This window comes from Narcine bancroftii, chromosome 12 (genome assembly GCF_036971445.1).
Source record: "Narcine bancroftii isolate sNarBan1 chromosome 12, sNarBan1.hap1, whole genome shotgun sequence".
Classification (NCBI taxonomy): Eukaryota; Metazoa; Chordata; class Chondrichthyes; order Torpediniformes; family Narcinidae; genus Narcine; species Narcine bancroftii.
In genome coordinates, this window is record NC_091480.1 from 25678991 (window position 1) to 25700503 (window position 21513).

General features: G+C 40.3%; 1 protein-coding gene and 1 long non-coding RNA gene across 6 annotated transcripts in view; one reads left to right on the forward strand and one right to left on the reverse strand.

The window, feature by feature from the left end:
- card11 (caspase recruitment domain family, member 11) overlaps nt 1-21513 on the reverse strand; it is a 286003-nt gene that overhangs the window by 84031 nt on the left and 180459 nt on the right. For all 5 annotated transcript variants that reach the window (XR_011347238.1, XR_011347237.1, XM_069905859.1 and 2 more), the window contains exons 9-10: nt 3369-3548; nt 2150-2198 (exon numbers count right to left, since the gene is read on the reverse strand). Coding sequence is in view for 3 of the 5 variants with exons in the window: in XM_069905859.1 (XP_069761960.1) it covers nt 2150-2198; nt 3369-3548 (229 nt within the window). In the remaining 2 variants the exon portion in view is untranslated. The remainder of the gene's footprint in view (nt 1-2149; nt 2199-3368; nt 3549-21513) is intronic.
- LOC138747022 (uncharacterized) lies at nt 9426-21176 on the forward strand. Its single transcript, XR_011347246.1, has 3 exons — nt 9426-9548; nt 18456-18656; nt 20893-21176. It is a non-coding gene; the product is annotated as an uncharacterized lncRNA (long non-coding RNA).

Genomic DNA, 21513 nt, shown 5'->3' on the forward strand with positions numbered 1-21513 from the left:
GCAGTACATTAGAATGGAAAGAGTGCCACTGAATTGCTTCTTCAAATGAAAGGGCTCCTGAAGAGGTAAAAATTTCAAAGAGGTTGTATCTCCTGCAGTTGCATGGGAAATTGCCATGAGAGCAGAAATGGTTCATGGAGATGATGGAAAGAACCAGAAAGTCTTGAAAAGAAAAGTCCCTTGGAATGTTGAAAGGGCAGTAAGGTACATTTGGTGGGAAAGTTTCACTGAAGGTTACAGATATGGAGAAAGATAACCCATTGAATGTGTGGAGACTGAGGAACTTATTATCATAAGGAACAGATATGACAATTGGCATGAATGCATCTGAAAAAATAATGAGGGAAAAGTGAAGCAGAGGACATCGGACGATGAATGGAGACTGAAGTGGAGTACAAGCACTTTTAAAATCCGATCGAGCTAAAAGGTTCATTTTCCTTAGTAAATGTAGCAAAGGTTCTGGCAGTTATGCATCAAAAATTCTTACCACTTGTCGAGAAAAAATTAACGTGATTATTCCAGCTGAAATTCTTCCTCAGAATTGGTTTTATTTGTGTATAAAATCTGTGATTTGAAAAAGTGTTCCAATCCTTTTTTTAAAATCCAATGAGGTCTTCAGAAGAAGGCCACCATGATTATAAACTGATGGAAATGATCCTCTAAAGTTGAAACTAATTCTACTCGTGTCACACTGTTTCAGTATTCACATTCCTCATTTAGCTGTACCCACAATTTTTGCAAAAATTCATAAAAGTGCCTTGAATATTCAAAGACCTTTAAAAACTTAAATCTTTAGTATTATGATGCAATTCATTTGCAACAGATATCTCAAGCACATTTGGAAAGAAATTATTATTCCTTAATACAGGTACACGATCCTTTATCCGGAACCCTTGAAGGGACAGTGTGTTCTGAATTTTGGATTTTTACGTATTTCGGAAAGCCCATCTGAATTGTGCTGCCGTATCCACCCCCACCCCCTTCCAGTCACCCAGCCGTCTCCCGCAACCGCGGTCCTTCGCCCGCCTCCCCCAACCGCGGGTCCCTTGGCTACCCGGCAGTCTCCTGCAACCGCCGGTCCCTCAGCCATCTCCCCCGACCACGGTCCCTTGGCAGCCCGGCTGCCTCCCCCAGCCGCCGGTCCCTCGGCTACCCGGCAGTCTCCCCCGGCCGTCAGTCCTCGGCAGTCTGACCCGGCCGTCAGTCCTCGGCAGTCTGACCCGGCCGTCAGTCCTCGGCAGTCTCCCCCGGCCGGCAGTCCTCGGCAGTCTCCCCCAGCCGGCAGTCCTCAGCAGTCTCCCCCGGCTGGCAGTCCTCAACAGTCTCCCCCGGCCGTCAGTCCTCGGCAGTCTGACCCGGCCGTCAGTCCTCGGCAGTCTGACCCGGCCGTCAGTCCTCGGCAGTCTCCCCCGGCCGGCAGTCCTCGGCAGTCTCCCCCGGCCGGCAGTCCTCGGCAGTCTCCCCCAGCCGGCAGTCCTCAGCAGTCTCCCCCGGCTGGCAGTCCTCAGCTGTCTCCCCCGGCCGGCAGTCCTCGGCAGTCTTCCCCGGCCGTCAGTCCCTTGGCTGCCTCCCCCAACTGTCGGTCCCCATTTGCCAGATTTTGGAGCTTTCTGGATTTTAGGTGTCCGGATAAAGGATCGTGGACCTGTATTGTCTCCATTGTGCTTTCAATGAAGTATAAAAAAAACACATGCAAAATACTTATTGCCCCATTTGATTATTTTTTTTCCAAAATTATTGAAATACAAGAAAGAAAGCAACTGATCCACAATTATTCCCCTATTCTCTTTAGGTGCAGAACGACAATTCATCGTTTCCCCCTCCACTGGCAAATGGTTTTTCCAAGTGCCAAAAATACACAAGAATTAAAAGTCTGGAAAATTCCTTTCCAAATATCCCAGGCAATTGAATGTAATCCATGAGCAGGAACAAGATTTTAATAGAGTCATAAATGCCTGTCCTTACAGACATCATTTTACTATAGTCACCAGACTTTCTCATGTCAATATACCACGGTTAATTAGTGTATCCTGTCTAATTCCGTTGGCTAAAAATTTAGAAAGGTTAATAGGTTCACAATGTTTTTTGCTGGCAAGCCTATGAAATATATTTGCGAGCAGAGAGGATTCTCTTGGTTGATTCAACATACCTTGACATTCTTGATATCTGGGAAGAGTGCACGGTGACTTGGGCCTTCCCTAAATAATGTACAAAATAAAAAAAAAGGCAAACTTTTAAAAAACATAATTCTGAAATCTTTCTCCATTCATTCAAGAATCATTTCAGCAGTAGACCCCATATCACAGTTGGAAAGGTGTTTGTGACAAGAAGCGAAGTGGGAAAATAAAGATACTTAAGATCTGTAGATAGATATTGCCTGCTTAATAAACTAGTTATTTACTCACACTATCATTGCACATACTTCCTTGTACACATGTAGACAAAAGTCCATCTGCTTACACATAATGGTCATCCTAAACTTATTGGGCTAATTTTGAATGTTTTATAGCACAGATGAAATCCAACTCAGATTCTGATCATCATTAACTCATCGAAAGTCAACAATTTTACAATATAATTAAAATGATCTAGATCAAGTGCAATAGAAGCCAGTTGAATACGAAGATTATTTCTGTTGCAACCTTAAAACTGAGGTTATGATTGTATACATTTCAATTCTGACAAGGTACAGCATGGACAAGCAGGGTTTGTGCTTGAATTCAGTATTTACCCAGGTAGAGAAAAATCACTACTTTAACCACACTGCGTTGGAGAAGGGTTGAATGGCAGAGACTGCTTTTAGATGCAGAAAAATGATCAAGTACAGCTGTGCTAATAGTGTGGACGAGCAAGGAATTGATCTCCATGTCGAAGACTCCGGAAAAAAGTGCGGCAGAAGAATGGTAATTTCGAAAAATAAAATAAGATCAGTGGGAACGAAAAAAAAACCAGACACAAGCAGAAACAACTTGGATCACATCATTACATCTCCTCAAACTGCCTCCATAAATTACTACAAGATATTGAACAGTGTATCATAGGCAAGAGTGGGCTGCAGTTTATTTTAAATTGAACCCAACACTTCTCTTCAAGGGAACATTAATCAATGCAATTAAGGGGAAGTACTGTTCCATGTTGCCACAATCAGTTGGAATTGATTTGAATTTACTTGGACTCCTTTCATATCAGCAACAGGTCAAAGATATGAGCAAGGCATGATAAAATATCTCTCAAAATCGTGTTTGGTATCATAATACAGTGAGAGCTTTGTACACCACAATATTGGAGAGGCATACTGGTTTCACCACAAGCACAAGACAGACTTCATATTTGCTTTCTGTTAATCATGCAAATAAATATTTACATACAATTCCAAAAACTTTAAGGTTTGGTCTCCGTCTCAGTCGGGACTCCTGTGCAAAAAATTCATTGTCTTCGGGAGACTCCTCTGATGTTGATGAACTCTCTGGCTCCTGCCCATTGGTCTTTTGGCAAGAATGGCAGAAATTTTGAGAGATGATGGCGACTGGAATATTCCGTGGCAGACTCTACATAAATAGATAGAAAGAATGAATTTAACACTGATCGATACTCCTTGTAAGAGCTTTCCCCTTTGAGATTTTTCTCCTCCCGATTCTTTTCTCATCCTCTCCTCAGAATTTCTGCATTTCTCTCTTTTTTTTCCCTTCTCCAGTAATGGCACTAGATTGTAATCAGGAGAAGAAACCCGAGGGCAAGGGGTCGAGTGTGAGTGAGTGGTGGAAGGGGGTTGAATGAGGAAGGTTGTAATAATGGAGAAGGGAAGGATTGGGGGGTATCCTGTAGCAAGGATTGGGTTTTTCCAATCTGAAGGGTAATCCACCCGAAACTCTCATCAGTGTGGAGGTTTCATGGTCTATGATCTAATCAGGCAGATTCCCTTTAACAAGAATTACAGATGCTGGAATCTTGAGTGAACATTAAGGAGCTTCAGGGATTCATTAGATGGGCACCTCTCCATGACTGCTGCCTGACCCATCGAGTCCCTCCATCTTCTCACGGTTTACTTCCTTTAACATTAAAAAAAAATTACATCCACATTAGTGGCAACACCTACTTTAGCATGAACGATTTGTGCATATGCGCCCCTCATGCTCAATTCGTGGAATTGGACTCCAGATGTGCAGTACACAACTATAGTTGTAAAGGACACCACTGACCACGGCTGGGTGCTTATACGTTGATGCACAAAGGACGCAAAATTGCCAAGTTTTAGCCATTGATTTTCTGGTGAACTTCCATCCCACATGAGCTGAAATCTACAATGGAATTTATGGACTTCTTAAATTAATTTCTCCAAAAGAAGGACTTGAACCATCCTTAAAGGAGTAAAGAAATAAATCCAATTTTGTTCGTTCTATTGCATACAAAATTCACTGTTGTTATACCATTTATTTCTAAATAACGGCTTCTCTGGAAATTCCTCCATTGGAAGTAGCAGTAATGGCAAAAATATCAACTGAGCTGAATTTAGGAAACCCAGTAAAACATATTGCTACATCCATATATTGTAGGTGTGCTCAGTGTGAATGTCAATGGATACACTTCCAGGCAGAGGAAATTAAATATTGTTCTCTAATTGGGGAAAAAGAGAATTAGAATGCAGTGCAGAAGCAGCTCAGATACTTGGAGCTGAAGAGATTAGCATATTTCTCAGGAATATAGTTTGCATGACATTTAATGGTAAAATTCAATGAGAATTTGGCTCATCATGCCCCCTTCCTACATAATTACATCTTAGGAGATTCTTCACTCATTATAAAGTGCTTCAGAATCTCTCAGATCATGAGGTGCAAGTTCTTTCATCAACATTCATGGAAGCTCTTGTAAGAATTAAAGCCAATAAGGTTTCTTCCTTTCTTTTTGTTCAGAACCTGTATTTGTATTTAAATTTTCACCCCCTCCTTTCTTCTGCTTCTCTATTTGTCTTTCACCTCTCCTCCATGGTTCCCGTTATCAACCATCAGATTCCACTATTTATTGTTCCTACTTATCGCCCTCCACCAGCTGCCTGCACCATCACCCTCCTCTAGCTCTTCATATTCTAACTGCCCCTTTCCACCAGTCTCTTTGTTTAGTTCCCATCAATCACCTACATCTATCTTCCAAATCAACACCTTACCCTTCCACACCTGGCTCATCTGTCACACTTCACTCCTTCCCGGTTATCTTACTGGTGCCTTGCCCTTCCCACCCTCTCTTCCTCATACTGGATATCTTGATGAAGGGTTTCGACCTGAAACATTGACAATTCCTCCTCACCACTCGCCCCCCCACCCCACCACTCCTCACAAATCCGTTTAGTTCGTCCAGCAGATTGCTTTGTATCTGTAAACCTTATTATTGGCCATTAAAGTAAAGGATATGGTTGGTTGTTTTGCTTTTCCTATTTTTAATACACAACATTAGCATTTACTTTTTTTCATGGAAGATGTACATTGGCTCCAAAATATATTTTTGGTTCAATTACATCAGAGGATTTCCTTTTACAACTTTCCACTTCGAGCTGTATCTCTACTGGAGTGAAACATGAGTGAAATACAAAAGGGCAGGTTCCAGTATCTCTACTGGAACCTGCACAAGGAACTGGATTGAGACACATTAATTTAATTTAATCTTGACTATCACTTTACTCTGGTTTTAAGATGTTTCCAAATCTCAAAGATGTAAAAATAACCTGCTGACTCTACATTTTCAAGAATCACAATCGTTCAAGTTTTTATCAAGATTTCCATTTGAAATAATGCTGGCTATTGCCAGTCACAGAAACTGCAGCAAGTCTTGGATGCCTACACATGTATTGTCAAAAGTGGAAACCAGGACTTACTGGCAGCTTCAGAAGATTGAATCTAGCAGCTTCTTCCATAGCATCCAACAGCAGAGCCCAGGATGACTGGGGTTTTTTCAGACCATAAGATGTAGGAGCAGAAATAGGCTATTCAGCCCATGGATTCTGCCCCACCATTCAATCATGAGGCTTGTCTCAATTAAATTTATGTAAAGTTCCAGGATGTACATCTTGTGAATTAATGCTGATAATATTAGGTATGTATTATCCTACACAAAGTAACCAGCTCATAATATAAACAATACTTTCTCTTTGGTTATTTTACAGATAATTAACGAACAACTCAGTCTCACTTGTAACACTCTTATCCAATCCGACGCAGTTATGAAATCCTTATCTTTCAGTTCTTTGAATGACCAGATGTGCTGCTGCTTGCAGCTGCAGGAGTTATCAGGCGTTGGGCATTTGATTGTGAGGCTCAATCGAATGGGGGGGGGGGGGGGGTGCAGGTGAATTTAAATGTCAAGAATAAATTGTATTTATTATCATTCCATAAAAGAATGGGACAAAGAATACCTTTGAGGGCACAAAAGACAGTTTGATGGATGACTCATTTTCAATAATTGCCAAGTTTTAAAAAAATTAAATTGAACAATTCTACACCAGCACAAATATGTAGTCACCTTGTTCCCTCAGATTTACAGGTTGTGGCTATTTTAATAAAATTCTTCCCTTTCAAACTCATTAGACAAAGAAAAACAATTTTAAGCCATCCTATTATAATATGAATTCAAACTAGAAGAGAGCGAAAGAAGATTAAAGGATAAACAGTATTTGCTTGGAAAGAGATGAAATGGGATAGGTGTAGTGTTTCAGTCAAGTCAAATCACCTTTATTTGTCAATCATATTATGCTCGCATGGTAAAGATGAGATAGACCATGGAGCATACTTACATAAATATAGGTTAAAAGTTCAACACATTTGAAATATTTAAGACTTATACATTAACATTCCATGGTACCCAATCCCAAAATGTTCTGGATGTACAGGAGTCTGATGGCTTGAGGGGAAAAAGCCCTTGCCCATTCTGGACATATGGGCCTGAGTGCTGCAGTACCTCCTCCCAGATGGCAGAAGGGAGAGCAGCTTACGTGAGGGGCACGTGGAGTCCTTCACAATGTTTATTGCCTTTCACCTGCATTGAGTGTTGTAAATGTCCTTCATATTAAGAAAGCCCCCAGTGATATTTTCCGCTGACTTCACTATCCTCTGCAGGGTCTTGCGGTCTGAGGATGTATAGCTTCTAAACCAGGCGGTGGTGCGTTTGCACAGGATGCTATTGCTACATCCTCTGTCGAATGCAGTGAGGATAGAGGGTGGGAGATTAACTTTGCTCAGCCTTCGCAGGAAGTAGAGGTACTGTTGGGTTTTCTTGACTATTGAGCTCGTGTTAAGGGACCATGTGAAGTTCTCCGTCAAATTGATGCTCTTGACGACAGCGATGATGGAGCTGTCAATGGTCAGTGGAGTGTGGTTTCCCCCCGGGCCCTCTTGAAGTTAACCACCATCTCTTTTGTTTTTTTGACGTTCAGATACAGGTTGTTGGCTCTGCACTAGTCCGTTAGTGACTGCACTTCATCTTTGTACGCTGACTCGTCATTCTTACTGATGATCAGGCCCACAGCAGTCGTGTCGTCAGCAAACTTGATGATGTGATTTGAGCTGTGTTTAGCTGCACAGTTGGGGATCATCAGAGAGAACAACAGTGGACTCAACACACAGCCCTGCCCCCCCCCCCCCCCCCCCCCCCAATCTCAGTGTGATGGTCTTGGAGGCGCTGTTACCAATCTGGGCTGCATGAGGTCTCACTGACAGTAAGTGAACGAGTGGGGAGTGGTAGAGTCTCATGGTGACTTGGAATTCATATCCATGATAAATGTTGAGTTAAATTTTTGAGAAAACCATGTCTGGTTAGTGTGTGAAAATTAAAAATGTCACTTGTTATGAAAGCTATAAAACATTAGGTATATAAACTGCTAAAATTAAACAGAACACACCATGATCAATTTAAAACATCAAACTTCCTTCCAGATGACACTTCTCATCTTTGGAATTCGTCTTTAGCTACCCAATTTTCAGCCTCTGATATAAAGTCTTCAGTACAATTGAAGTTGCGAACATGTACCGCCATGCATGTATAAAACAGATCCATAAAACAGGATCTGTCAATTTCTTGGGATTGCATTAGGTTGTCTAAAGCTCTTTATCTTCCTAAGTTGTGGAGCACGTAAAGTGCAGGCACTATGGTATGAATGAAATAATGTGATGTGCATTTGCCATCTCTGGAGCACAAAAAAAAACCCCACGTGGAGTTATTGGAGAAAGCAGAAAAAAATTTAAAAGGATGACACTGTTACTGAGATGGTATAACTACCATGTGGAGTGATTGAGGCAAATGCCTTCATTATACTTAAGGAGTAAAAGATACATTTCTTATGGGCCCTTTGATTCCAGTCTCAGAAGACCAAGGCTCTTGATTGCCAATTAACAGCTTACTGCCGGCACACAAAGAGGACATTCAACCTGTCAGATCTATCCTAGCTCTGAACCGCAATCCCATCAATACATTTCTCCTTTTCTTATTTCCCTTCAATTTATTCTTGCTCGTGCATCTACCGACTTCCCTTTGATTTTCTTTTGCTGTACACAAACAGTCGAGTTTATTTTCAGGTGCCAATTCATTCTCCCAGCACATTGTTGGAATGTGGGAGGGCAGGTGGGAAAACCGATCGAACATCAAAAACCCACTGGGTTACAAGAAGAACGCCCAAACTCGGATGCGGTTCAGAAGTGAATACAGTAAGCTGGAGCTATGACAGCCGTACTAACTGCTACGTCATTGTGCTGAGCATTTGAACCATTATCATGTTGTAAAGGAAAAGCATGTAAAATGGCATATAATAAAATTCCAGAAAAAGCAACAAGATAAAGACCATGTTTTTTGTATTCGTGCTGTGAGGGATAATCAGCAGGTAATGCCAGCGTTCTTTTTTAAAAATGATTTTAAAAGTTTCTGTTCAAAACAGATCAGGCTTCAGTTTTACTTTTCCCAAACTTGGTATCTTTAATTGTGAGGTACTCTGTCAGTACAGGTTGAAGTATCAGCCTTGACTTTTGTGCGAGTTAAGTACGTGAGGGAGAAAGCAATAGAGATTGTGCTGCTACAGTAGATGATTATAGGATAGAAAGAGACTCTTTTGTTCCCAAAATACCAATAAAGACCATATGGGCTGAGTTGTCTGTTTCTGCACCATATCCCCTTTGCCATTCAATGCAAACAAAATCAACAGGGTGAATGAACATGTAAAAAAACCACATTTATCTGTTCCTGCATGATTGGCATTTGTGGCATTTTCTAATTTCATGGTGGATGAAAACCACACTAAGACATTTTTTTTAGCCTTCCTTCCTATGGGGAGGGAATGCATTGAAAAGATCCGTTTTCAGTTCCCAAGAATCATGAACGTTTTCAGCGGTGCTTCCACAGATGGGTGGTTTCAAGCTCAGCCCAAAACTATTCGAGAAGGCACATTTTTCACGCAGCATCCCTACAAAGATGAACGGTGTCAACTCCAAGCTTGAGATGGCTAATCTGAGATGTGGCTGACCTTAACTACGACCTCATTGCGTTCACCAAAACCCAAATTTGGAAGCTTTACGGTAAGTTCAGAAAATTTTTGCTGTTCGCGGTCATGAATTGGGGAACCCAGGTCCAATTTCAGGAACTAACATTCTGCACTCCACTTCTTTGCTGAGTTAAGCCATCCTACTCTTAAAATGCACATTTGGACCATTTAACACAAATGAAGGGCCTATTCCCTATTGTAGGTCCCCATGAGTGATGATTAAGTTGATCATCACCAAAAGTTGCAGTTCTCCTCTTCCTCCTCTTCAACAGTCCTCACCATCACTCCTACCTCTCAGTTTCTTTTGATTTGGCTTAGAGCCACGGCCAGGAAGCAAGTCACATCCAAAAATTGGTTAAACCCACTTCTTATTGTTCACATCTGATTTAAACATTACAAGCCTCCATGAAATGAGAGATAAATTAATTGCTGGGATGACTGATGAACAAATCACTCATATAATCTTTTAAACCGTAATACTAATCTGCCTTCACATATGTAATGTGAAAGTTATTAGACTTCAAGGAGATGAAGACAGGATTGGACAGACAGATGCTAGATGAAATTTAATGCTGGGAAATGATAAGGTTTACATTTTAGGAAGTGTGAGAAAAGACTAATTAAACTAGACGGGGCAATTCTAAAGGGGCTAAAAGAATGTAGGGTGGCACGGTTAGCAAAGTGGTTAGGGCAACGCTGTTACACCGGGACCGGGGTTCGAATCCTTAAGGAGTTTGTACGTTCTCCCCGTGTCTCGGTGGGTTTTACCTGGGTGTCCCGGTTTCCTCCCACCCTTCAAAATGTACTGGGGGTGTCGGTCCATTGGGTGGGTATGTGCACATGGGCCAAAAGGGCCTGTATATCTTAAGTTTAAATTTAAATCTTAAAAATTTAAATGTAGTTCCAGGGATATGGTTCCCTGAAAGTGTCAGGGCAAGTTGAGAAAAGTCTAAGGGAACCCGTATTAGAAACTGATTTGCCTCGTGTCAAATTTATGGGTGCTACACTTAAGTAAAAATGTAAAGCTTTTAGAGAGAGGCTTTAGAAGTTTCCTAAAATGATTGCAGGCTTAAGGAACTTCAGTTAAGTGGACTGTCTGGGATTGCTCTCTACAGTACAGAGGAGATTTGACAGAGATATTTGAAGTTAACTATTGAAGATTCGTATAAACAGACCAAAAAGAGAGGAATTGATCCCATTAATACCAGTGAAGGTAATTGGGAAAAAAAATCAGAAGCGACAAAAGGAAAAAAAGTCTGATCTGCAGTGAGGTGGTGAGGCTTTGGAATACCTTATTGTAGTGGAGGCCAAATGAATTGTAGGGAAAGTGCTTAAAGAATTTGGAGGGCTCTGTGGATGGGTGGGGTAACAGGATGAGCTAAATAGCTCTTGCATGTAGCAAGTATAGATTTGATACCTAAATTGCATATTTTTGTGCTGTAACCTTTCGGTGATTCTCCGATGTATAGAGAAAAGCAAGAGATTAGTTTTCAGTTTGTTAGGTTTACCTTAAAGTGGTGAGAGGACTGCCAAAAAAAATTAAGTTGCACTTGTAAAAGTAGAATTGGGGGAATTTTAATTTGTCAGATGCGAATCTCAAGTGGGTGGATGGCTGATCTTACAACCAGCATTTATCAGTCTTCATTGCTCCACATTTGTATCACATCAATTTTAAATGGGTGGGATATTATTTACTGAATAGCCTCCAAACATCTTTTGAAATTTGGGCTGTTTTGAGGTCAGAGTTTAGTTCAACTTTTACCATTAATTTGAGATTAGGCAATAACCTAATTTTACAGAGGCTGTGTGAAATATGAGAATTTTATGAGTCTTATACCATGCATTGATCTGCCTTGCACAAGAAAACTGGCTAAGATCTTGCACAATTTCTCCACCTATTATAAATCCAGCTACCTCTTGCAAGTTCCTTTTGCTGTATTTCATTTTGATTTTACACTATAAAATAAAGTGTAGCAAAAGATTCATCTAACAAAAGAAAGTACTTTCCGAACATTTCAATCTGACTTTAATGATAGTATGCAAAAAGGGATCTTCTAACCAGTGGACCCTTCGGTTCAACACAACATCAGAGACAGTTGGTGATTGGCCCTACCCACTTAACCTCCAAACAGCTGAATGCAAATACATGCACCATTTGTTAGCCCAAATACTTTGCCTGAATATCCTGATTAAATTTAAATTTAGGTATACAGCATGGTAACAGGCCCTTTCAGCCTACGAGCCAGTGCTGCCCAATTACACCCAATTGAGCTACAATCCCGATACGTTTTGAATGGTGGGAAGAACCCATGCAGACATGGGAGAATGAACAATCTCCTTATAGACAATGCCGGATTTGAACCCCAGTCGCTGGCGCTGTAATGTTGTGCTAACCGCTACGCTAACTGTGCCACCAAAAAGGTATGAGCAAAATGCAGGCAGGTGCCTGAACCTTTGGGCATCTATCTACATTTTGCTCATACCTTGATGAAGGGCTCCAGCCTGAAACAGTGGTTATGTATCTTTATCTTTGCTCTATAAAGAACACGGTTTAACCTGCTGAGTTCCTCCAGCAATGTGTTTTATCATCAATCATAGTGTCTGCAGACTTTCATGTTTTACTCTACTGATGGAGTACCTCATGACAAGAAATGAAACATTGAAGAAAAGTTTCCTCCAAGGATGGTCAATAAATAACATTCTTCCCAACTCACCCATGCCAGAATAATACAAAAAAAATCTAAATTGAATTAAAAAAAAACACTTTAAAAAGGCAAAATGCATGACAAGTGTTCTTTATCTTCCCTTTTTTCGCATTGTTGATGACAGCATCGAGGTTTTCAAGTTCAAGTAATGCACATGTCAAATACACAGAAACTTTTGAATTGCTCCTGTGCAAAAAAAAACTTTAAAAAGTTACTTGCTGCTTGTTGAACAAGACCTTTCTTTGTTGACCTTGCCTTGATTAAGTTTTCACTTGCCAAAAATTATTGCTTGAACTTTAAGCAGAGAAAATAAATCATCGGAGGGAATAAACATGGCTGTGGTAGAAGATATGGGAAGAACACAGCAAGGGAGAGAAACATAGTGTCAAAATAACTACTAAACTTGAAATGTGGAATGAGCACTTTTGTCTTCCACATTTTCATTTCAACATGATTACAGTTTATCTTGTGTGCTGACAGCAAAGTTAGAGATTCACCACCTAATAGGTTTCCTTTAGTTGAATAATTTTTCGGAATGTTACTTGAGAGCTTTCAGAATTATGAGGAAATTTGAGAGCTATTAAAAACAATTGCAACTTTGAATAAATTCAGCCAAGTGGTGGGGCCCTGGAGAGTGCTGGAGAATGGAAATTACCTAGTCCCATGAAAGTGGCAATACCGGGAGCGAAGGCATCTGGTATGCTTGTGCTATGTCATCCCTTCAAATGAAATATTTAGCTGATTTACTATTTTGGCAGTGGACAGAAAACTAAGCAATTGATTCTGAGGTGGCATTAAACTAAGTTGATAGTGAAGCCACGTTTGGAGTACCCAGCTATAGGAAAGATATCATAAAGCTAGAAAGAATGCAGAGAAAGACGCACAAAAAACATTACTGGAACTGGAAGGCTTGAATTCTTAAGAAGTGGCTTAATAGGCTGGGACTTTTCTCCCTGTAGCATAGGAAGGCTAACAGGGGGACCTTGTGGAGGCTTATAAAGTCAAGAGGGACACAGGCCAAGGTACATTGTCATTGTCTTTTCCCCCAGGACAGGGAATCTGAAACCAAAGGGGATATGTTTGACAGGAGACTTAAAAGAGACCTCAGGGGCATCTTTATCACATGGAGCACAGTGGGTTTATATGGAATGAGACACCCGAGGAAGTTGAAGAAACAAGTACAATTGTAACATTAAACAGACTTTTAGTTAGGTCCATGGACAGAAAAAGATTTGGAACATGGACAAGTTGGTCAGTATAGATAAGGTGAGCCAAAGGGCCCATTTCCTTTTAGTAAAACTCTGTGTCTAATGACATTTTCCTCCTCCTTACATCCATTTGGATGTAACATCAATGAATGTCAAGAGTAGAATGTTTAAAATAGAGATGGCCAATGTCTTGCACGTAGCACGCATGTAATTTGTCACTCATTATCCCATGCCTACATGTCCAAGGTTCCTTTTCGTTTTATCGTCATGTAATACATACATGATATATTTTAATTGTTGTCTGCCATAAGGCAGAGAGTCACCATTAGTACCGCTGCTATTAGTCGCCTTAACGTACAGAATTTGCAGGTGTGACCTGATCAATTTTCCAAGGAATTACTAATTGAACTGAAATTGTGCAATTGTCAGTGAGCAAAATAACCTGCCCTTTTGATGCAAGGAAATTCATTGAATCAGTTTAGCCTGGGATATTGTCTTGAAGAAGTGAAATTTTGGGGAATGGCTGCAATTATCCCCTTTGTTTCCCATTAACAGTCATTTTTAATCAGGGCGTCTTTATGTCACACTCAGTTAAATTCTATTCTGTTATTGAGGTCAGCCAGACTCTCCCAGTTGCTGCAATTGCATCTGTTTGGCTCAAGGTTACAATGAGTTGTACAAGCAGAGATATGATCTAAATTGAGCATTAGCAAACTTATGAGCTTTCAGCCCCATTTGGACAAATGGAGAACATCCTATTTTAATTATAGCTTGAGAAGGTGCAGAGTACCCAGCATCTGAGCAGGGCCAGTGCTAGGAATTGCAGAGCCCAATTAGAAAATTGATAGTGGGGCCTCTACTCTACAAAAGTTGAAATTGATGTTTTATATTTCGTGTAGTATGCCAATCTTAGCCAAAAAGCATTAAATGCTTGATATACTAAATATTGAAAGACAATATGAAAATTTTAAATTTTTAATACAAGTTAAGACAATTGCAGACGTACTGTTTATGCACAGGTCTTTTAGAAACAGATTTTTCTGGCTTTTTTATTTGCAAAATCTTTCAGAATAATTTTAAAGTCAATGGTTTTAGTAATGTTATTTTCTATAGATAGCACCGCCAAATTGTTTAGTCTCTCTTGTGAAATTGTTGGCCACAAGTATGTTTTAATCAGTTTTAGTTTTGAAGAACTTCTTTCGCCCAATGCGACTATTAAGGGCATGGATGCCAAAGCAATAAAAACATTAGGAAATGCTGTGAACCAATTGTTTACTTACCAGGAATTCAAACAAAGCTTGAGGCTTAACGACACTGAAGGGAAGAAAAGTTTTCAGAGCTTCAAGTTCTTCGGCCAACAGATAACCATCCACGTCTTTAGTTGTTTCAGTAACTACCCCTCCATCAGTGCTCTGTTTTAGTATGATGTCAGTGAAAGCTGCTTCAAGGTCTGCTGTGTGTTTCCTTATTTCTGCTTATTTTGTGAGGTCAAACTTATTTAAAAATCCAAATAATTTTACATGGCTTTTAAGCTGCTTAAATCTAGGCTCTAAAGATTGAATAGCTTTGTCTAGCATCAAGCTGAATCACTGAACTCTGTGCTTCTTTTGGATCATCTAAAGCTTGATCTTTTGCCTCGTATGAAAACATTCTCTTCCTTCTACGTAGTTTTTTTTCTTGAAATTGTCTAAACTCCAATGGTAATTCAACAGCTTCGGCCAATTCATTTGCGCCTATTAGGACATCGTTAAAACCGCCCTCTCTATAAATTCTTAGCCATGATAATAGTTTTTCAAATGACTCCATGCCTTCATCAATGTCCTTTGTTTCACCTTGTAGTTCCTTGCTTACATAGTTAACTTTAAAAAGTACTTCATGCCAAAATATCAAAGAAACTAAAAATTCGTAATCTTCTAGCTGGTTTGCTTAAGATTCAGCTTCTGTTTTTACCTTGGGCTCATCTGTTATCTCTGATATTTCCACAAGTGCATCATATACTTCTCCAACCTGATAACGAACAGCTTTAACACTATCAATCCAACACTCCCACCTCGTGTTGCTCAAGGGTTTCACTGATAACCCGGGTACATATTTGTTAAAAACTGCCCACCTCTTAGTTGATGCAGAGAACAATATGTAGATCCTTTGCAAGATCCCAAAAAATGTTATAGCATCTGGACAACACTTGGCTACACCTCCGAGTAAAAGGTTATAATTGTGACATGCACAGGGTACAAAGAAAGCTCTTGAATTATCCTTCAACAGTCGTGCTTGTACTCCAGATGTGTGACCTTTCATGTTGCTACCATTGTCATAGCCTTTCCCTCTAATGTCTTTCACCTCTAAATTTAATTCCTTCAATGTGTTTAATAATGTTTTATATAAATCTTCTCCTGTGCTACTTTCAACCTGCATAAACTTTATGAAATGTCCATAAACACCTGAAGGAGCCAAGTTACCATCAGACACATACCTGATCGTTAGAGACATTTGCTCTTGGTGACTCATATCAGGTGTGCAGTCTAAAATTACGGCGTAGTACTTAGCTGCTTGTACATGTTTCAGTATCTCATTCAAAACAGCTGTAGCCATAATGTCTCGTAGTTCATTCTGAGTATCTTTTCCTAAATAGTGATTATGAATTTCGTGGGTTTTGACTTTTCGCAAATGTTCTTCAAGAACAGGGCCAAACTATCCAAACAGCTCAACTAGACCTAAAAAGTTTCCATTGTGTACAGTCTCATTACCAACTTTTTCCACTGTTCCTCTAAATGAAAACTTGCTGTCAGTGCTTTGCATGTTCATTGACAATTATTTCAAGTTCTTTGTCAATTGTCTGTCCACTACAAAGTCTTTGGTGCAACTCCCAGAAACTCCATGTGGCTTCCAAATGGTTTTTAGAATGCTCACACAACCTTGTATGAAGATTAGACCAGCTGTTGAATCCACTTGTTGATAATGCTCTGGTTGTGTTTCTATAAAAAGTTTACAATAAAAGCAATAAATTCTATCAGCAGACTGAGACTATATAATCCAAGGTCTTTCAACTCATCCCCCATTTGGAAGTTTCCGCTTACAGTGAAATTTTGAAAAACACAATCCCTTTTCATTTTGTGGAAAGTTGTTCTCTGGAATAGGAGGACCTTTCATTGTTAAATAATCTCTTACATTTTGATTTATATGTGGTGGCCAGTTGGCTGGGTCATCATAAATGTTAATTACAACTGTGCTCATGGATGATCCATCATTGGGTGGTGTTTGGGCTTGGTCTTTTTCGGCTGTAAGTGGACTTTCCGCTTTGGCACTGTCTCCTGGTGTATTGAGAACGTCTTAGAAACATAGAAACATAGAAGATAGGAGCAGGAGTAGGTCATTTGACCCTACGAGCCTGCTCCGCCATTCAACGAGATCATGGCTGATCTTAAAGTTCAGTACCCCGTCCCCGCCTTCTCTCCGTAACCTTTAATACCCTTATATTGAAGAAATAGATCTAATTCCCTCTTAAATAGATTTAATGAACCTGCCTCTACTGCCCTCTGTGGCAATGAATTCCACAGATTCACCACCCTCTGGGTAAAGAAATTCCTCCTCATCTCGGTCCTAAATGGTTTGCCTATTATCCTCAAACCATGGCCCCGGGTTCTGGATTTTTCCATCCTTGGAAAATCCCATCTGCCTCCATTCTGTCCAGTCCTGCCAGAATTTTATATGTCTCTATGAGATCCCCTCTCAATCTTCTAAACTCCAGCGAGTACAATCCCAATTTGCGCAATCTTTCCTCATAAGTCATTCCTGCCATTCCAGGTATCAGCCTGGTGAATCGCCTCTGCATTCCCTCCATTGCAAGAACATCCTTCCTTAGATAAGGTGACCAAAACTGCACACAATACTCCAGGTGGGGTCTCACCAAGGCCCTGTACAGCTGCAGTAAGGTATCCTTGTTCCTATACTCAAACCCTCTTGATATGAAGGCCACATACCATTTGCCTTTTTAACCGCCTGCTGTACCTGCACGCTCGCCTTCAGAGACTGATGTACAAGTACCCCTAGGCCTCTCTGCACTTCCCCATCTCTTAATCTATTGCCATTCAAATAGTAATCTGCCCTCCGGTTTGTATTACCAAAGTGGATAACCTCACATTTATCCACATTGTAGTGCATTTGCCATGTATCTGCCCAGTCCCTCAATTTATCCAAATCACACTGGAGCTTCCTGACCCGTGCACACAACCCCTCCTAGCTTAGTGTCATCTGCAAATTTGGAGATATTACATCCAATCCCCTCATCCAGATCATTAATGTAAATTGTGAACAGCTGGGGTCCCAGTACAGATCCCTGTGGTACCCCACTGGTCACCGCCTGCCACTCAGAAAACGAGCCATTTATCCCAACTCTCTGTCTTCTACCTGCCAGCCAGTTCTCAATCCACATCTATACTTTGCCCCAAATCCCATGAGCCTTGATTTTGGAAGCCAGTCATTTATGCGGGACCTTATCGAAGGCCTTTTGGAAGTCCAGGTACACCACATCCACGGGCTCTCCCCCATCTATTTTACCTGTCTTCAATTTGATTCACAGCTGTGTCATCCTTTTCTAACTTGTTATCAATTTCATCATTGTATTCATCAACTGTAATTGGACTCAAGGCTGTATTGTCATTTTCTGAATTGTTTTTGTTTTCTTCATCCTCAATATATGGGTGCTTCAAAGATGGAGTGACAAGGAATTTTGTGATAGCACCTCTATGTTTTTCATTTTAAGCTACCTTAGACTTGGCCAGTGCTCGTTTCTGGTTGCCGCTTAAATACTTAAGCCCTTTGTCTCTATCTCTGCTTGTGCTTGCCATGTAAAATGACAGACAAATTTTAAGCTGCTAATTCTCTGGGCTATATTTTTAAGGTAAAAAATGTAAAAGAAGTATATTTTAAAATGTTTAGACTTAAAATTACACAAAAAACTTGAAGTTCACAATTTGTTATAAAATTGGACTCGACATCCCTGATAACATGTCTATGTTGTTCCAACAGTGGAACAATGTCGTCATCGTCATTGGTACAACGTAAGAAACCAACGTCAATCCCACGTCATTTTGCTCGTTAGCTTTACGTTCTTCCAACGACAGCTGCTGACCTTGGATCAACGCACCCAACTCTCACTTGTGAACGCCACCGAAGAGCAAAACAAGCAACCAATTCTGGATTTGTTGAATGACGACACCTTCAAATAAGGTAAGAATTGCCTTTTTTTAGTAATGGTTAGGTTAGTTAGGTTACATTCCAGAATGGGGGGGGGGGGGGGGGGGTGGGAACGCACTTTAATTTTGCCATTTTTTTAGCTGATTTTCTAGTCAAATTTCTAGCACTAGTTTGTCACTAGATGTTTGTCTAGAAAATCAGTGGAAAAACTGATGTGTGTAACGGATGAAATTCGCCCCCGAAGAAAACCATTTCCACCTAGTCAAGCTAAACTGCACCAAATCACCAAAAACATGAAATAGCCTATATTAAGCTCTGGCAGTGCAATAGCCTAGTTAGTAACAGTAGCCTAGTACTATTTTGATACTAAATCAAACCACTGCAAAATTATGAAACAATGACAGAGACAGCCTTGCTAAGAATATCTGGATCTTGTAGAGATGAATAACCCCGAGATGTACAGTACATGCCCCTATAGCTGAATAACCTTGTAAACCAGCTCGTAAAGATGTAGGCTATAACCCCAACAGTGACCTAGCCTAGTAAAGATCAACTTAAACTAACCTAACTTTGGGGTTATTCATCTTTACAAGACCCAAATATCCTCACCAATTCCATCTACGATTGTTAACATTGTCAGAAATTCTACGCTCAGGCCTAGGCTATTTACGTTCAGGCTAAATGATTAAGCCTAGGTCCTAGGCTAGCATGACCCTATCTCAATCTCATATTAAAGTATAAGTTCTCTTATTGATTAGCCTATTGTCTGTTTTGATCTTGATAATAAGAAGAGATGCTTCATCAGCTCCGGAATACATCTATCTTACTGGATCAAATGAATACGAAACATGAAATTTTTGGCTAGGGAGACAAAGGAGGCCTATAGCCAGTAGTTTAATCGGGCATATTTCCTAAAAATATTTCACTGAGATAATACGATCAATTAAGGGCAATAACTTCACGAGTTCACTGACAAATCCCTCAGTTTGTAAGGCCTATAATATTATTATTTTCTTACCAGTTCAAACAAAGTCCGTCACAGTTTTCTCTGCTCAAGGCCTGGGCTCAAACACGTGTGCGGGGCCCCCTTGAGGTGCGCGGCCCAATTTGATCAAATTGGTCAAATAGTCTTAAAACCGGCCCTGCTTCTGAGCTGCTCTTCAACTACTTCAGTTACTGGACACTTGCAGATTCCCAAGATGTTGACAGTGAGAGCTCGGTGACAATAACAAGAATGAAAGTGGGTATTTTTCAATTGTGAACCTGAGAAGTGATTGCCAGCATATTACTTGAACTGAGTGAGATGCAGGGATGGATAAATAAGTACTAAAACTAAGGTTGCACCCGTGATCAACCACGTTCTGCATCGATTAGTGTATAGTGCTTAAAATGGACTGGTTGGCCAGGGCAAAAGAAGGGCCTGCCAGGATCGGAAGAAAGTGCAGCCAGCTGAGGTGTCATGTGGCAGGGAGAACGCTAACTGGGGCAATGATGTTAAGGAAAACAACACAAGAGGTAGAAAGATTGAGGATATAGACCTACAAAGAAGACATCTTGCACAAATTGGGAAAGTATGTTGAAGTGTCTAGATTGAAATTTAGTAAATGTAGTCTAGTCCGTCCATGCAGTTTCTCGATTAGATTGTTTGGAATCTGTGATGCATATTTCATGTTCAAGTTTATCATCATCCAGTTGTACAAGTACAATCCAATGTAACAGCTTCTCTGGTCCTCAGGCAAACACACATACAGACAAATCATACTTATGCAGTATATATTTACAAATCTAAAAATAAATAAATATTGTTTAATAAATAGTAGAGTCTTGGAGGGTTTGTATGAGCAGTTCGTTCAGCAGACTCACTGCCCGTTGGAAGAAACTGTTTCTCAGCCTGGTGGTTCAAGCTCTGATAGTTCTGTATCACTTTCCCAATAAGAGTAGCTGAAAGAAACACTCTTCAGGAGGCAGGCGTTGATGTGTCAATACTGTATTTCTTTTCATGAAGTCTTCTGTGGACAGAGGCTACATTGCAAGATGTAAACCACTAGATGGCCTCCTGAAGAGTGTTTCTGCTCTGGTGGACAGGAATTTGGGGATTGTTCTTCATTATAATGAGAATTCTTCTGCCATCACCAGTGGAGATCTTCCTTGGCCCACCAGTATTACTGAGTTCAACAGTACACTCTTTTTTCTTAATGATATTCCAAATAATTGATTTTGGTCATCCTAAGGTTTGGGAGATTCTTACTGTTTTATTCTTGTTTTTCAGCCTCATAATGGCTTCTTTGACTTTCATTGGGCACAACTCTGGTCCTTATGTTGAAAAATGGCAACTACAGGCTCCAAAGGTGATCAAAAGCTTAGAAGGAAAACCGAGCTCTCTTATATCTGCATCAATGAATAATTTAACATACCCAAGTACTCACAAACACCTGTGAAGCCAAATGTCCCAAACATTATGGTGCCCTGAAATGGGGGGAGACTATGTATAAAAAGGGCTGTAATTTCTACATGGTCAAACCAAAATGTCTACAAATAACCTTGAATAAAATCTGGAAGCTGTATGTGAATTGTTTGATTACAAATTTAAAACTGTGGAGTACAGGGGCAAATAAATGAAAAAAAAACCTTTGTCCCAAACATTATGGAGGACACTGAATATATTTTTTTTGAAAAGCTGAATAAGATAAATTCCTCCTACTTAAAAAAACAGGGGGGTAATGTGCAAGAAGTGGTGGTGGAGGAGAGCCCCAGTGCTTTGAATTATGTCCTAAAATATAGACTGGATTATGCCTGCATACGGTTGCTTTATAATATTAAGAATGTGCACCTGTGCACTAATGAAACACTGGAAAAACCTATAATCCTGTGCATATTCATGTTCAGAGAA